This window comes from Lithobates pipiens, unplaced genomic scaffold (genome assembly GCF_037356315.1).
Source record: "Lithobates pipiens isolate NorthernLeopardFrog02 unplaced genomic scaffold, aLitPip1_a1.2 Scaffold_22, whole genome shotgun sequence".
NCBI classification, from domain to species: Eukaryota; Metazoa; Chordata; class Amphibia; order Anura; family Ranidae; genus Lithobates; species Lithobates pipiens.
The window spans coordinates 317466257-317485116 of record NW_027507784.1 but is presented as its reverse complement, the minus strand read 5'-3'; the positions used below and the strand labels follow the sequence as shown (position 1 = coordinate 317485116).

Here is an 18860-nt window from a genome sequence, read left to right as displayed (position 1 = left end):
GTAACCTGTGTGAGAACGCACAACCCCCCCCCCCCCTCCCCCCAACTAATATTTACACAACGTTTTTCCTCCTCCCCTCTGATCTGCATTCTATACATTACATGGTCCACACCCTGTCCTCCAGACAAAAATTTTCTTCACTCAGGCGAGGACTTGCTTAATGCAGAGAAAAGGCAAAATTAACCATTTCTTATAAACACGGGACTCGCCATGAAGAGATTCATTTTTTTTAACCACTTTTGGACCGCCCCACGTACATTCACTGTGGCAGGGTGGCCCGGCTGTGCTAAATCACGTACCTGCTGTGATTGGACACAGCAGGAGTCAAATCAGTGTGTCTGGCAGGCCGCAATGGCCGCTGCGACCCGCCGATCATTCACAGGAGAGGCGGATCGCCCATCTACCTGTGTAAACATGGAAAAAATGGCGGATCTGTCAAGAAGGGATAGAGAGATCTTGCGATTCAGCTGAGCTGAATTACGGATCTCTTTTCCTTCAGTGTGACTCTGCCCCACACAGTAAAGCTTCACACACAATATCGGATTTTTCGACAGGGAATTGCGTGATGACAGTCTGTTTGCCTAAAATCTGACCATTAGTACACTCCATCAGACAATTGTCGTCCAACTTTCCGCCAACAAATGTTGGATAGCAGGCTAGTAAATTTTCAGCGGGCAACGGTCTGTTGTCAGATTTTCTTATCGTGTGTACACAAGTCTGTCACAAACACGCATGCTTGGAATCAATGCTCACCAAACACGACATTAGCAGGTGTCCAAACGGTGGCTTAAATTCCACGTAGTACGTCACTACGTTCGTGTTTGTTGGCTGAGAATTGTATGCTGTTAGTATGCAAGGCAAGTTCCTGGCACAAGCCCTTTTGACAAAAGTCTGACGCTCTGTTGGCCAACAATCCGATCGTGTGTACGAGGCTTTAGTAAGCACCTCCCTAGGGAACATTTAACCCTTTGATCGCCCCCCCGGTGTTAACCCCTTCCTTGCCAGTGCCATTTATACGGTAATCAGTGCATTTTTATAGCTGTATTGGTGTCGCTGGTCCCCAAAAAGTGTCACTCAGTGTCAGATTTATCTGTCGCAATGTCGCAGCAACGCTAAAAAACACATTGACACCATTACCAGTATAAAAAAAATATAGAAATAGTCCATAAATCTATCCAGTTTTGTGCAAAATGAATAAATATATGCTTATTGGGATTTTTTTTTACCAAAAATATATAGAAGAATATATCTTGGGCTAAATTGATGGAGAAATTCCCTTTTTTTTTTTGGACATTATAGCAGAAAGTAAAAAAAATTAGTTTCTTTGTTTTTTTCAAAATTTTCAGTCTTTTTTTGTTTATAGTGAAAAAAATAAAAGTGCAGAAGCGATCAAATACCAAAAAAAAAGCTCTATTTATGGGAAAAAAACCCCACATCAATTTTATTTGGGTACAGTGTCGCACGACCGTGCAATTGTCAGAGATGCAGTGCCGTATTGCAAAAAATGGCCTGGTCAGGAAGTGGGTAAAACCTTCTGGAGCTGAAATGCTTAAAAGCATTTCAGATAAAAAATTTACAATCTTTGCTGCTCCTTGTTGCATCACATGTCAGGGATCAGGGCAGAACCTACCCCCCCCCCCCTTGCTGAAGCAAATTGGATCATGCTTTATTGTTTGTTTGTTTTTTGCCTACAACATTGGGTATTGAGTAGTGTATATGGAGGTGTGTGTTTTTTCCCACCCCTTTGTTGGTTGAACTAGATGGACGTGTCCTTTTTCAACCACAATAACCAATAACTATGCTTGTCCCCTGAGTGCTGGCCAGTTCAGTTCAGAACAAGCAGAACATGCTGCATTTTTCCTTCACTGGACCACAGTAAAACGCATCAAAAAAACACCGGAACGCACATGTCCCCATTTAAGGTGAAGGAAAACAAAGGGGGAAATGCCCTGGAATGCATCAAAAACATGCATGCAGAAATGCACCCGGAACGCATCTGTACTGCGTTTTTATGGTGTGCAAGTTTTTAAAAGTCAGCAGCTACCAAAAGTGCTGATGAATTTTAATAATCAGACACTTACCTGTTCCACAGCCCGGCGATGCAGCCGCACAGAGCCTCGCCATTAAAAACTACAGCTTGCGGCTTCATGGCCGGGCGTGCATTGCACATGCGCGAGTCACGCTGCGCTCACCCAGTGGACAGGCAATCTTCTTAGACCTGTCACGTGTCCCAGAAGATTGCAGAGAGGGAGGGGCCACCTAGGGGGGAGAGGAGTCGTCACCTAGGTGGCCCGTAGGCCTGAGGGCTTTATTTTAAAGGCAAGTCAGTCATAAGGCGCTAGTATGCCGTGCATACTAGCACATTATGACTATCTTGCAGGGGTCCTTTTTTTTTTTATTTTGCAGTTTGTTAAAGATAAAGACGCTGCCTACTTAGTATGTGATTAAAACAGCTGCTTAAATTACGTATAAAAAAAAAAAAAAAAAAAACACACCTGGGAGGGTTTACAATCACTAAGAGCTGGTTCTCACAACAAAAAAAAAAAAAACGCACTCCAGAGCCATTCTGGATGTGTTTCTGCATGAGTGTTTTTAATGCATTTCTGGATGCATTCCAGATGCTTTTTTTTTTTTTTCACTGTACTGGGGTCCAGTGCATTTTTGATGCGTTTTACCATGTTTCCATAAAGTCCAGTAGAGGAAAAATGCAGCACGTTCTACTTTTTTTTGGAATTGACCCGCTGGTGTTTACTATGCCATTGGAAACCATATAATCTACTTTTAATGCGTTTTTGCATTGGACTGAATGTGGTGTGAACTAGCCCCAAGTTTTGTGTAGACGGACATTTTCAATTGATACAGACTACAACAACATCATACTTTTTGTAGTGATAAATGCCAATAGAAGCTGGCTTACTTTAATGATACTTTTGGCGGCGGTGCATATATAAGTGACATATACACATTCCAAACAAATAGGTAAATTAAAGTTATATGGCCAATTGAAGAAAATGTGGGGACCTCACCCACCCAAGGGCTGCTGACCCTGAACAGTTGCATCTCTTTGTAAAGTCAGAGTAGGGAAGCAGCAGACATAAAAGAACAGACCGCGCTTTGTTACTAAACATACGTAGTTATCGTCTTTGTACCAGGTTTCATAAATGTCTCGGACGCAAGCTGACGCTTTACTGCCTCTCCCAGTCTAATGGAATGCTACAGCCTTGGCTTAATCTGATGTAAGGGCGGTACGCAGATGTCAGTAAACACACTGCAGTCAGCCCCTCCTATGTCATCCAGTGTATAATGCTGGGAACTTCTAGGTGTACAAAGTCCTGACCCCTTCAACCCCTTACTCGTGGCATTTATTATCTTAAAGTGATCTTAGGTATGTAGAAACAAAAAATACCTATATTTTCTGATCCATCTACCTTTTCAAGAGCTCTTCTTCCTACCCCACAATGTGCAGCCTACAGCATTATTACCGATCTGCAATATTTGGACTTTTTTTCCTTAGAAGTCAACAGCTGAACCCTCATCTCTAGAACCACCCCCTTGGGTGCAGGCATACTCAAATCAGCGACCTTCTTCATGCTTAACATCCTGACATATTTCTCTATGCTGCGTGAAAGGCAATATGATACCACTTAATGACGCGCATGTCACAGGATAGGTGGAGGTATCATTGCAAAACAGCTTGTGATTGATAGCCTGGCTTTACCATCCCTATGGCTGTGGCTAATGACGTGCAATAGATGGAGGCGTCTTTAAGGGATAGCTTGTGATTGCGAGCCCTGCTTTACCTTTTCTACGGCAGTGCCCGATGACATGTGACTGACATAAGAAAGTTGGGAGGATTCTTAAAGAACTTGAGACTGACAGCCTGAGTTTACCTTTGCAATGGCAGCACCCAAAGCCGTGTGACGTCACACGAAGGTTGGAGGCATCTTTAACATATAACAAGAATGACTGGCTTTGCCTTCTCTAAGTCCGTGTCCAATGGCAGGTGACTGTCACACTATGGTTGGTTTTAAGTCCCAATCTCCCTATTGTATCTACACTATGGTTGGAGGAATCTTTGACAGCTTGTGATTGACAGCCTGGCTTTACCTTTTCTATGGCAGTGCCCAATGACATGTAATGGATAGAGGCTTCGTAAAAAAGGGACAGCTTGTGATTGATAGCCCAGCTTTACTTTATTTATACAAAAGAGCCTAGAGTCCATTACAACATCAATGTTCCACAAAAGAAGTACAAAATCTCTTATACATTACAAAACAACTCAAAATTCTACGACCAAGTACAATAAAAACATGATATTCCAGTATCAATAAAGCTCATTCTTGTTTTCATGTTTTAGTAACTATCCATAATGTACCAGGGTTTACTCAAATGGACCCCTCAGCAAAAAAACAAAAAGAAGGGGGGACAGGGACAAGTCCCAGAGGAGATGAATTGCTTACGTGCAATAAGAAAAAGGCGGGAAGGACCTCACTCCCCAGGGCAACTCTCTAGTAACCTCTTCTGAATATACAAATAAATCTCAAGACAACCACATTTTAAATATATTGTTCCCTTCAATCTTGAGTGCTAAGCACCAAGTCCCCCAGGGCACCGATACTTCTGACCTTGTTAAGCCACATAGCGATGAAAGGAGGTTGAGAATCCTTCCAACACAGAGTAATACAGGCTTTAGTGGCATTACCCAAGTGACGAAGCACTGATTTATTTATATTTCTGAAGTGGAATTTGTGAACAACGAAGCAAGAAAAAAAAAATGGTCTTCTAGTATTGGGAAATCTGTGATTTTTGAGAAATCTTCTGTACCTCCAACCAATACAGTCCAATCCAAAAAATATGGATTAAAGTCCCCTTTCCCCATTGGCTTTGCCAGCAACGGTCCGAGGCCTCTGGAAAAAATGTACATGCGGTCTGAAGCTGCACTTTGGGGGGCCATTCACACTATTGTGGTGCGTTAAGGCAGCCCATTAAAAACGAATGGGCTGCCAACACACCAAAAATGGTGTAAGTACCCTTTCTGGCAGCGCACCACAGCTTGACGCCCAGGTGCGTTGGTGTGTCATTCAGACTGAATGGTACCGCACCACAACTGAGCCAATGTGAAAGGAATTTGAAAACTTTCAACACAAGAAAGTTTGCTCACACCTGCTTTAGCAATTACAATGAATTAGGCCTGCCACACGCTTGGTAGAATAAACTACTGCAGATATCTTAAGCACACCCTAATGCTGCAGATATGACGAGGGGAGAAACTGGTGTACGGTTAGGGAGTTGATTGCCTCCAGCGCTGAGAGTTTTTCCCTAAAGCTTCCTCCTCAGTATGGAGAAATAAAGCACCAGGTTCCGTATATACTATATACATGTCCTCACAAGCATGCCTTACAGGCAGGGAGGCACCCGTGGGTGCTCAGGAGACTGCTGACACCTCCAACACAGGAAGCCGACTTTAAGGTGTAGGGGAGGTGGGCCCTCTCTGTTCCAGAAAGGGATTAAACTGAAGGCCTGGCATGTACACACCTGTTAAATACCATTTCCTGTCAAATATGTAATGCAAGGGCAAAAAAGTTCATACTTTTGATTTGATGTAGTTCCACTATTTTCCATTCAGCAATCTCATAACCTTTTTCTGAGGAGAGTACCCCTTTAGTAACATTTAGAGACCACTTGGCCTTCTTCTGCAGACTGGTCATCAAGGTCCCCACGGTGTACATACGTCTAATTTCCGCTGCCCACACCGTCCAACTCTACTCTGATGCTGTGGAATGGTCACCAGAATTCCACTGGGAAACCAACATTTCTGGGAGAGCCAATCTCCTTGGTTCCCTGCAGTTCTTACTTTTACTCATTTCTCCTGCTGGCCTCCATATCACCGTTAATGGGTGGAAGTCATTAGAAGGAACCAGCAAGAGCTGTGGGGAACCCAGGATATCAACATTAAAAGGTGTGTATAAGTGTATTTCCTCTTGGACTTCAGAGGAAAATTGCACAGAGTTCAATGGAGTGGGTAGCTGGAAAGGCAAGTATGTACACTTTACTTTTACAGTAAAAAAAAGAACACATACTCTGCCAGCCCACCATGAATCCATAATCAATAGTCCAAATATTTATTAAAGCAATCACAACACAATACGTGCAGTTGCAATGTTTGGGGGCCACAAAGAACTTCAGACATGAAATGTCATATCACATGCTTGAAGAAGAAGTCCTGCACAGCCTTGAAATGTTGAATCTGCACTTATTGGATTGAATTACTTTAAAGTGGTTCTAAAGGCTCAAGGTGTGGATTCAATGCATGAAGGTAAAGAAAACATTTATGTCCAGCAGACCCCCGAAATACTTACCTGAGCCCCATCTTGATCCAGCAATGTGCACGAGTGCTCAGCTCTCTGCCTCCTCATTCGTTGAGACAGCCATTGGCTCCTGCTGCTGTCAATCACAGCCACTGAGCCAATCAGTGTGTGTGTGTGTGTGTGTGTGTGTGTGTGTGTGTGTGTGTGTGTGTGAGAGAGAGAATGGACATGCAGAGTCGCAGCTTGGAAGTGAGCCTCCTTGAGTGCACCCACTGCAAGCTGCTTCCTCTGGGGAGTAGGGGGGGGAGGGGCCAGGCACACTGGAAATGGAACCAATAAGAGGAGGATGGGGGCTGCTCTATGCAAAACTACTGCACAAAGCAGGTAAGTATGACATGTTTGTTTAAAAAAAAACAAAATAAGAAAAAAAAAACTTTAATATCCAAGGCTGGTAAGCTACAATATATTTATTTACATATTTATTTTTGGGTTTAGATATGCTTTCATATTGCAAAACAATGAGCAGTTGGTTTGTTTTCCTAACCTACTTTTTAGATGTATTCAATCATCTTAAACTGCCAGGTCATCTTTAACACGGCATGCAAACCTTCACTAAACAATAGGAGCCAAGTATATATGTGAGCGGAGTTGTTTTTTAACTCACAACACAACCATCACCATTGTGTGGAAGGACAGGTACACGTTAATGTCCATACTTACAAACATATTTTTAGATTTTTACAATGTTGGGCACTCCTGAAAACATTTTCCTGGTACTAGATATATAATTATGATGGTGGTATTTGTGCATCATAAAAGCACAATAAAAACTGTACATCAACCAGATCTGTATTCTCCTGTGTAAAAGATAAACCATTCGGGAAGAAGAAAGTGAATTTAGTACTTTGTGCGAAGCATTCAAATTATTGATCACAAACGTTTCCCAGAATCCCGGCCTGTGTGCAGCAGGCACAATCTGAAACTTGGTCAAAGGGACTCTGTCGCTGAAATTAAATTTACAAAAAACAAGTACATTTCCCATTAAAAAAAAGATAGTAAATACTTACCACTCGTGCTGCCGATCTGCACTGTATTGAAAAGGAAGTCACTTCCAGGAGGTGGTGTTGGGTACCTGGTACCCCCAGCTAATTTGGTTTTACCTACACCAGCATTGTGTCATATAATAGAAGGCAGGAGCTTGCGGAGGGCACCACAGAGTGCAAAAAAAAGAAAAAGGGGTCAAAAGGGGGCTTTGAGTAAACCAACAGAATTTCTACCGACAAGGAAACATCCATCGGGACCAACTTATCATGGAACAGCTAAACAATGCCTTGACCTTTTTAGTTTTTAAAATCATGGCAATTCCTAGTTGATTGTGCTGGCATACAATGTATTATATTTACCGGCATATATGCACAGCTTAAAGTGATATATATATATTTTTTTATCCACCCAGGGAAACTAGGAGACACATAAAGGTTTAGAGTTTGGGCTTTTTCTGTAACTTTTGGCTTACTTTTAATTTCTGTTTTCTATGTCAAACTGTAATAGATTAGAGACAACAGCGTAAGACTCGGGGGAAAATTAATTATTTTGCTCATCTTTAAGCTAAAAACTCAAAACTACCCTTGCTGTGGGGCTCCCCTAACAATGCAAGGGTTACATATACTCATTTTTGCCTAAGGTAGCTTTAAATTTATTTTTTATTTAACTTCTCCTCTTTTCTCCTCTCCAAAGTTCTGGGTCCTGGGCGGGCCCTCACACAATGTAGGACTGCTTGCCCTGCATTGTACATGACAACATCAAAATGTGAATACTGGACAGAGCACTGACTAGACATGGGCTTTGGCAGACTGGTCTATATAGTGTAGGAAGCCTGCCGAGAGAGGCCCACTGCAAGGGCAGTTTTAATAGTTTTAGAGTTCAGTTTAAAAGGAGAAGACCAGCCTGAGCTTTTTAGGCTGGGCCTATCCTCTGGGTCACTGGAGTACAATTTATTTTGCACTCCTGTGACCAGTTTTCAGCCATTAGTTGAGGCAGCACGTCACCCCGACTTCCAAGTCTGGATCCGCCAGCTGCCTTGATTGATGGCAGTCTCAGCATGCCGCTGAGACGGCTGCTCCATGCCCCTCCACAGCTCAGCACTTCAATGAACATGGAGAAGCAGAGAGGAGAGACGCTGACCGATAGTTAGCAGTTCTCCTCTGAGGATCTGTGAAAACCGAGCCATCGTCGATGTTTGGTGGTTCGGCTCTCAGTGCACAGAAGGCAGGGGGCAGATGCAGCATCAGTCTGATGCTGCATCCACCTAGGCAAGTATGAATCTTTAATAAAAAAAAAAAACACATTTATTTTTTAAGAAAAACAACCAACTCTAAAAGGAACGAATGGCATGATTATGTAGAAAAATGAATAGAAGTGTCTCAAGATTCCAGCAAAGTACAGAACCACTCCATGGCTCACCTTGAGGTGACCTTTGTGCATCTGAGCCTTTTCACACATCCGTAGGAAATACTTGACATCGGACTCATTCAGAATGATGTAGACAGAGACCTTCCTCTTGAAGCCAGCATCTAACAAGTCCTTTAATATGTCCAAGTCTGTGAAGAGGTCCATTACAAGGGCGATCACCTGTGGGAACAAAAAGAATATAGCGTTTACATAAAAGTACATTTACAACCTAGACAACTCCAAGGGCTTCCAGAGCCACTTTGGACTGCAACTGTAGTAAGCTATGAACATTAGTGCCAAAAGATTTGAGAATATACACACACACACACACACACACACACACACATACCCCCAAAAAGTGTTGGCCAAGCAGATCGATCATATTTAAAAAAAACTGTTAAAAAATGTTTTGAATTTAAAAATAAATTCACATTATGTATCTCTCAAACTAGAGACAATGAAGTGGTTAATGTACTGTACCTAGTCTACAGTGGCCAAAACACACAAAAAAAAAGAAAAAAAAAAGGAGGAAGCTTGTAAAATGTGAAAGCCACATCAAAACTATTTCAACTATTTTTTAAGCAATGTGATAACATCTCAAAATTTGTGCTTAATGACCTCAATGACCATACATTATAATTTCTCTTCCAGGGAGGGTTCAGCTTTGTAGTCCATGGGGAAAAAAAAAACCTAACAGCAACAATTTCCCGACACACAAAGCCAACATACTAGGTTTTCCTGTTATTTAAAAATGATGAATAAGTATTCATTATGTTTTATACCCAACCTACTATGTATTGGCACTTGATGTGTATACCATCTTGCACTTCATGCATTGACGGATTCTTCACATGAATGATTTTGCATTCAATATGGATACCACAGGAAACTCCAGATTGCTTTTGACCTAGTAAATTAGGCAACTCAATCTTATTAACACAGAGAAAGCCTTAAAATAACTTTCTGGTGTCAGGGATCCCCTGCTGATTACTAAAGCTACAGCTCATGGTACATTAGTGTGGTGGTCAGGGGGAAAAAATTATCCTTAAATTGGATGTCAGTGGGAAAAGGGCTGCCAACAGTAGAAAGAATCCCTCCTCTGGAGCGATTTTCTTCCCTGCAACCACAGGTTGCCAGTGTTGATGGAAGAATCCCTCCTGCAAAACCATTTGTGTTCTACAAGCAGGGGGGTGCTGGGAGCCTTCCCTGCTGGCAGAACACAGTGATTTCTGGTTGTACCCAAGTTGATCAATCAACACAGGTACATGGAGCATACCCATTAATGTTCAAATCTCAGCAGGTTTCTGCTGAGCCACCCAAGATTTGAACCATCTATGGCCTGCTTAAGCTGGTCATAAATGGTTAGGTTTTTTTTCCCCCTTTTCATTTAGCCAGGGGGCTAAATGAAAAAAAGCAGATTACTCCATCCAAACACAATTTTGATCACTGTATGGCCAGCTTTACCAATAGAGGAAAAGTTTGTCGGTCTCTGTAGTTACTTCTATGAAAGCCATAAAGCGTTTGGTGCTTAAGGAATACCCAATAACCTCTGCAGAAACCCTGCGGTCCTATAGGACCCTAGTTGAGAAGGGCTGTTCTAAATAGTGAATAGTTGTTATAAGCGGCAGAATGTTATTTAATCCATAGCCCAGCCTCTCTCAATCCCTCGGGGGAACTTTCTAAATAATTTTTAGGTCTCAGGAAATCTCTGCTAATACCAATTTATTGGTGTCCAGTGCGTAAAAATGCCCCTTACGTTGGTGGCCAGTGGTAACAACGTCCCACTTGGTGGTGGTGGCTAGAGTGTCATCCTTACAAACAGCTATAAAGATCATCAGTGACAAGCAGCTGGCTCTGTCAACTGGCACTGGCCCCAGAACTATGTAGTCACTGTCAAATGAGAGGTCAATCAGCCATAGCTCAAGAAAACTCTAGAGAAAGCCTTTGACCTTGAAGAAAAAGGTTTAGGGAATACACATAGAAGTATGCCAACACTCCAATTTATAGTGTGGTCTCAATGGCCTACATAAATCCTTCCATACAAAGAAAAAAGGACTATGGGAAACCATGTGGCATTTACTTGAAAAAAAATATAGATTATTGAAAAGTTTATTATTAATACAAAAATTGCAGTAATAGCGTATCACAAATCAAAGAATTTAAAATAGAACTAATTACCCTTCACCACATTAACACAAGCCAATGGGGTCTTTGAAAAACACACAATTGTCTGAATGTCATTGGGGATATACAAGTCATACGACTCAGTAATAGATGTGTTGAATCTCTCCCTCAGGGAGGAACCGCTGAAGGAACTCTACGTTTCCATGAAACCCTGGTTAAGAAAGGCTGTTCTAAATGGCAGTTATGAACAGCACAATGTTATTGAATCCCTAGGCCAGCCTTTTCCAACCCCAGATGAACTCTTGAAATAATTTTCAGGTCTCAGGGAACCCCTGCTTAAACCAATTTATTGGTGGTCATTGGGAAAAATGCCCCCTACATTGGTGATCATCGGGAAGAATGAGTCAATTGGTGGTGCTGATCCTTACAGACAACTAAAAACATCACTGGTGTTATGCAACTGGCTCCACCAAGTGGCATTGGCTCTATAAGTATGTAGGAACCTTCAAATGGGTGATCAAAATCAGCCATAGTTCAAGGAACCCCTAGCAACCTCTGGAGAACCCTAGTTTCCTGGAACCCTGGTTAAAAATGACCGTTTTAGGCTCTTCCTTTGAAAAAGTGCAGTTGCTGCCTCTGTGACGTTATAACATGGATTACTGTCAATACCAAGAAAGAAGTTCTGAGTAACAAATTCCATGATATCCAACATTCTTTAACAACAAGCAACAGAAAAACCTTGCATGAGCTCTGCTGTTTGTTTAGTTATGACAGCAATAATGATTTTGTGACAATGCACAATTTCAATGAATACCGCAGCTGACAGCAGGAATGACAAATCACCAAGACACCATATAAACAAAATCGGCTAGCGCTACAAAAACGATATATTTCATAAGAGCGGTACTGTGTAGAACAAGCCAACAAGTGATCAAAGCAAACCTGTACAAAGTCCTCCACTCCAAATAAACATGAAAACTCTGCCAATCCGTATCTGAGCAGCACAGTTTTAGAGCAAGAGAGCACCACAGGTTTGTGCAAGTCTAGTAAAAGTTTATCATCTTGTTAAATAGCTAGAAGACAAAGCCAACTCGTTTCGGGGGTTCAAGGCTCCCATTTTTCAGTGTGAATTAGAAGCTGAAGCAAAATCATAAAAGCCCCTTATTTCCTAGCTGGAGGACATCCAACATTATCTAGCGGTTTCCTCCCTAGCTTGTCTTTGGCTTGCCCCTTTCATTCATTAGATATTATCATCATATAGGCTTTATATAGTGCCAACAGTTTGCACAGTGCTTTACAACTTGAGGGTCAACAGTACACTCACAATACAAAATCAATACAGGAGGGATCAGAGGGCCCTGCTCGTTAGAGCTTACACAATCTAGAAGATATCAGATATCTTTCAATCATGGAGGCTCAGCATCACAAGTGGACATTACCTAGCGTGATCTGCATCCAAATATAATTTGCCTAGGAACGCTCACCTCTCCAGACTGTCATCAACATAGCATTTTGATATTTGCATAGCCTTTCCCAAGAACCAGCCAACTGCTTGCATCAAGACTGAGGGCCCTTGAGGGGGATCACCGAGACAGGGTGCCATGATGTTATGTACAGCACGCTGCCACATCCCCTCCAAGCCATAAATGCCTTCACTGCATAGAGAAGCACAGTGTCCCAGTAATGAGGTCACTGGGTCTAAAATAATGTGTGTAATGAAAATGGAAAGGTTTTATTTGAAAATGTAATCAGCTTGTTGCTAAAGGGTAGAAGGAGGAACCAGGAAAGCAAATATGAGGAGATTCAACTTCAGCTTTAAGATGCTTTTGACAGAGGATTTTCTGCTTCTCTAGTAACCTACTTAACTCCACATCTCTCCCTCTCATTGGTGTCATTATCTCACACGCCCAGCGCCAAACACAAAACAATTGTGAGATTAATTAATACTCAGTCAGGGTGAGAATGGGAAGTGGCATTCCTGCTAGCGTGTAATTATTTTATGTGAAAAGATCTCATCAAATACTGATGACAGGACAAAGCCCAGAAAAGCTTGGGCAGATAAATTAAAACCTGGCACTAGTAAAACTCTGTCAGCAGTTATTTCCAGAACAACATCATGGATCTGTCACCTGGACTTCTCTTCTAGGTCAGCTTTTTTTCAACCTTTAAAAGTATGCAAAATCTTGAGGCAACCCAGTCTTAAATGTATCATCAGAGCTCCCCCCTTTTCAGATGCCTCCATGATGTCTGAGGACCCCCTTCATGCTAGAGTCCTTCCATTACATCAAAGCCCCCACTACTTAGAAGTCCCTCCATCACATGGAGTGCTCTCATCCATCTACAGTATGTTCCAGATGGAACTGGGTCTTCTGCTCGGAAAGTCCTGGGGAACCCAAAATCTGTAGTACCCTAGTTGAACGACACTACTCTAGGTGCACGCTGCTCTAATGCCAACTCTGGTTTTGGCCTAAGCTTTGGGGCACCAATCTTAAGGATAACTCATAGTAGCTACTTTTTTTTAAAGTTATTTTTTTTTTCAAAGTTAAATATGTAATATTACATCACATTACTTGGCAACAAAGAAGCTTGTTAACAGAGCCCAATAGCTCAAGATGATATTTACATATAGGTGAATGAACCACCTCCATCCATGCTTTCAAAGAGAGACAGTTGCCAGAAAGGGAGACTACTGCTGTACTCTTGTCTTTAGTTATGCTCTGTGAAACTTTGTCGAGCTTTTCTGTAAAACATACAGATTCTACATTTAAAAAAAAAATGGCTAAAGAACGGATTAATTTATAGTCACACAAATTATTGCTAAGCTTACCGAATTGTGCTACTCCAATTTTTATTCCGCTTCCCTTGACCTTTGAGCATGATGCTGAGACTTCTAGCACTGGCCGATGAGATGGAAAAGGTCTAGTAGTGTCCAGATACATGCACTATTGGGGTGGATGATACAGTTGGCACAGTAACACACATGTGCCATGTCTATTACTTTTGTCTTGGTGCTAAATATTTATGCCAGATATGTTCAGCAGCCGGCATGGAACATCTCCTTCACTTTGATTACATGCAGGAGTATCCTGTAATAAAAATCTGCCATTACAGCCCTCTCTCATTGCTCATGGTATTACTGGTCTTGAGCCCGCCCCCGCAGAGCAGCGCGTGGTGCACAGCTCTCCCTACAGCCTGTGTGCACTGCAGAAATGATCTCATGGCTTCCTCTAAAAGATGTCTGGCTTTGCAAAGGAATTCGGTGCACATGAAGTTGATTTAGATCCTCTGTGATATATTATATATAAACAAATTTTAAATGAAGATTTTTCAATTGGCTTTTCGGGCTCCCTTATGAAATCATTTCAGGAAACTCCAGCCTTCAGAGTAGGGCTCTCTGTGGACTTATGTGGGTGGTGGCCATGTGTGCAAAACCACTCATTGGCAGCAGGAACGACTGGCACATAAAAACGCTGTTGCTGAGCGGCAGGTAGGAGATGAGTGGTGCTGCTGTCTTAGAGGACCCATTCACACCAAGGCAAAGCACTTTAAAATGTGTCGGTGTGCTGTGGTGCCATTCATTCTGAACAGCACTGCAATGCACCTTGCCAAAGGACGTCCATTGCGGCCTAAAACACTAAAGTGTATTGTTCTGCACTGCTAAAGAATAGGGCAAGCAGCTAAAGTGTGAGGTCAGACTAACCATTTCCAAAGCAGGAAAAATGACATCAGGTATTGAGGAGAGGGACAGCCATCGTGTAGGGAACGTGGCACTAGCAATAAAAAGGGTTAACAGAAGGATGTGGACACTGGGCGTTTCATGATATCAAGGAGTAAACATATTGCTTCGATATTAGTTAATAAAGGAGTGTTTGATAAGCAAGGAAGGGTGCGAGCCAGCAATTGGCAGCAAAAACTACTACGGTGTCTCCACACTATCACAGGGTTTCCAAACCCATCCTCAGGTCCCACCAACTGTTTGCGTTTTGTGATTACCCACGAGGGTATGCAAATTGTAAAGCAGCGCTGAGATACTTAGAATTCTTAGTTTGTACTTGTAAAATTTCCTGCCAAATAGGCACTGCTGGTGAAGGTTGACTACTGGCCGGTCACACCCCATTGTGTCATGGTAGCTCATACGCCACAATGAGTCTTTAATTAGCTAAGACACTTCTAACCAGGGCTTCCCCCCAGACAATAGATGCAGGTACTTCCCCCTTCTGAGTCACCCCTTTTCTCTGCCCTCCATCCACCTCTGAGCACCATCCCTTAGTTCCACCCTACCCACCTTCCATTATCACCCCTTTTGGAAAATACAAAACCAAGTACCATTTTGTGGTGCTACGTAATTTGTGTGTAATTTGTTAATGATAAAGGAAAGCAGTAGAATAGTATATTCCCTGCAGCCAGAAGCAATAGACACCCCCCCCCCCCCCAGCAGTCAGCATCAATAGACCCTTACCTCAATAGTAGATCCCACCCAGCAACAAGATCAGCGACTTATAGCGGGACTTTAATTTCGCAGCAGACAAATTGGGACACTTTTTGGAGACCAGTGACACTAATACAGTAATCAGTGCCAAAAATATGCACTCACTGTACTAATGAAACTGGCTGGGAAAAATGTGACAGTGTCTTACTTCAGTGTTTACTGAACTTTTATAAGCCATCTTCCCAAATAAAAATATCCCAACTTTCATAAATCACGCTTTATTCAGTTCATCAGTTTTTAGCACCTTTATTTGTGAGCAATTATTTTCAAGCCCATGAAGGGCAATATTAGGACCAAAATATCTGATGAGCACCTTGAGAATTGCTACTCCATCTATCCAACCAGATATTTATGCGCTAGAGTTTATAAAAAAAAACAGTGCCAAATATTGCACTAGTTTTGTGATGCCCTCTTTTACTTTTATAATACAAAAAATAATATGAAATTGTATTACTCAGATAGGTACATCATCTGGCTAGGATTATACTGTATGTATTGTTTTTATGATATTGTTCATTTAATAAAATGTGTATTTTTTTTTTCCCTTTTTTTGTACTTTGCACCTTAAAAGTCCCATATCATCCAAATGTTTCTCCTTATCTATACGGGATGTTGTTACCATACTTTATGTAGAATCTGATACTGATCTCTGACCACACAATTTACCATACAATATCTACAGTAGATCAGTGATCGTTAACTAGGTGTAGTGGTTAGCACTCTCACCTAGCAGTAAAAAGGGTCGCTGGTTCGAATCCCAACTATGACACTACCTGCCTGGAGTTTGCATGTTCTACCTGTGCCTGCGTGAGTTTCCTCCGGGTACTCCGGTTTCCTCCCACACTCCAAAGACATTCTGGTAGCTTAATTGGCTTCTGTCCAAAATTGGCCCTAGTATATTAATGGGGGCCTTGGATTGTGGGCCCCTTGAGGGTAGGGACAATTGTAGACACTCAAGTTGAACTGGATGGACTGGTGTGTGTATTCAACCTTAGTAACTATGTAACTATGTAATTTCTCTTCTTCCAATGTGGCCCAGGAAGGTCAAAAGGTTGGACACCCCTGCTGTAGAGCATTGCTCTGGCTGAGTTTGACAACAGTGGACCATGCCTGAGTAATGTATGTAAACATGTCTGCTTGTATGCTGCCTCATGGTGACAATGCAGGAGCAAAATTAGTAGACAGTTGTCACCCCCATAACTGGAAAGTAAACACAGTAGACCACGCCTACATAAGGCCACTTGTAGTCTCCACCATGCCGAAAATGCAGGAGCACAATTATTAAACAGTTATTACCCAACAACAGGTAAGAACCAACAGTGGCCCATGCCTCTGCAAAACGTGTTGACATGGCCACTTGTAGTCTTCACAATGGTGACAACACAGAAGTACAAACAGTAAAAGGAGTTGTCATCCCATAACAGGAAGTGCCTTAGCAAAGACCTTCAGGGCAGGATCACCAGATATTACTCTCCTGCAGACTTTAAAAAAAAAAAAGAAACACTGAACAAGGCTTTTAAAAATAAAATTTTAGTGACTGGATTTAACTCTACCTTACATTTGGGGAAGGTACCGGTATGTCTCCAAAGCAATTGCTTCACTGGTAATTCATTTTCAAAGTGATGGAGAATGAAACCCAGACATGACCTATCCCCATTGTGTGGCGTTTTCTTGCCCAGGCTGTCCAAAAAAAGTCCCACAGAGTACAGATGAATTAAACGTGATTTCTTGGAAACAGCTAAAACCCTTTCCTCTCTCGCCTTGCAGTAATAGCTGCAGTTTATCTGCAGGCAAAGCTATACAGCGTGTCTTTCTGACCCTTTCTCCACACCCGTGCTCCTGTCTGCTCTTACAGAACTTCCTCCTTGGCTCAGACTTTGTTCTACAGCACAAAAGAAGTATAAATTAATCTTTGTCTACCCAAGGATTAGCGTGGCTGGGACACAGCAAACCAACAAGGCCTGACTTGTGTTCCAGATATCAGCCGCTCTCTGGAATAGATCAGCTGCTACAGACCTTTACCAGATCTCCCCTTATCTTCACTTTAACTCAATATGGCAGCTTCTTCCTCTTCTCATTATGTGATACACTGGGACTGTAAAACGCTTCTTCGGTTACCAACACCACAAATACACAGGGCAATACACAGGTGCTCACCTCCCCCCCACTTCCTGGTAGTTTCCGAGCTAACAAGAGCAGTCGGGAAAGCCCGCAATTCAACCAGATGCGGCCAATGGCTAGGTAGAAAGTTGAGTAAGGGCAAGATAGCCCCCCAACTTGGTTCTATGCCCTTGGAGGACCGAATTGACCTCCGATGTCACTTTTTCCTAAAATTTTAAGAGTAAACGAGAGATCTTGTTGTTTTTTACCCCAGTACTCTCAATAAAGAGGACCCGTCATGCTTATTTCCATTACAAGGGACGTTTGCATTGCTTATAATAGGAATAAAGTGATTAAAAAAAAAAAAGGGACATCGTAAAAAGAAAATAAAAAAAGTCGAAAGCACTCCATCCCCACCCCCTCCGTGCTCGTGTGCAGAATCGAACGCATACGCAAGTCGCACCGGCATATGTTATTGTAAGGCCTCATTCACACAAGGCGGATCCACTGCCAGTGATCTCTGATCACTGAGCGGGGAGGGGCTTGTCGAAGTATCGCTCTTTGCTATGGAGAGATCAAATCTCACCCAATCCGATCTGCCAGGGATAATGCGAATGCGAATGTAGGGCCATCTGCTTGATTTTAGCGGATCGGACCTGGTCGGATGTCAGCGAACATGTCACCGCTGACATCTGTCGCTTCCTAGACTAACATGGAGCACCCGTTCAGGTCCGCCGACAAAACTTGACAGGCAGACCTTAACGGTCCGTTCATGCGAATGGGGCCTTAGAGCAAACTCAATAATTCTAGCACTAAACCTCGTCTGTGAGCGTGGCTTGTTCCCCCCCCCCCCCCTCACTGGCTGTGATTGACAGCAGTAAGAGTCAATGGCTCCTGCTGATTTCTTTGAGCCTGTGAGGAGGGAGAGAGCAGAGAGCCACTGCTCTTATGCATAGCATTGGATCGCGATCTGGCTCAGGTAAGTATACAGGGGCTGGGTGAAAACCGCACACAAGGGATTTTTACTTTAGTGCAGAGAATGCAAGACAAACAACCCTTTAAAACCACTTTTACATGGCAATACTAAAGTGTACACTAATATGAGGGCCGCGTTTGCCTGCACAGGGATGCACAGGTGTTTGGAGCATCCCCGTGTAGGCAGTCTTATCCATGTCGATGGCATGGATGCAGCTGCTGTTCCCAATTTGACAGCCGTGTGGGCGCAAGGCTCCGAACACACACTCACTCTATCTGTACATCCGCATGCGGGCAAATGCGGCTCTTGCATGGGTGTACATTGTAGAACACCATGTGTATTGCGTTTGCCATACAGGTGGCACAGGTGGTGCCTAGAGCCTGCTGCTAGTAGCTGTCAAGATTAGCGATAG

The 18860-nt window shown here is 42.7% G+C and overlaps 2 protein-coding genes across 3 annotated transcripts in view; one reads left to right on the top strand and one right to left on the bottom strand.

Moving 5' to 3' along the window:
* Positions 1–18860, top strand: part of SLC5A10 (solute carrier family 5 member 10) — a 217596-nt gene that overhangs the window by 91375 nt on the left and 107361 nt on the right. The window lies entirely within an intron of this gene.
* The window catches only part of FAM83G (family with sequence similarity 83 member G), a 92808-nt gene that overhangs the window by 36462 nt on the left and 37486 nt on the right, over positions 1–18860 (bottom strand). For both annotated transcript variants that reach the window (XM_077449431.1, XM_077449432.1), the window contains exon 2: positions 8772–8939. In XM_077449431.1, coding sequence (XP_077305557.1) covers positions 8772–8939 — 168 coding nt within the window. The remainder of the gene's footprint in view (positions 1–8771; positions 8940–18860) is intronic.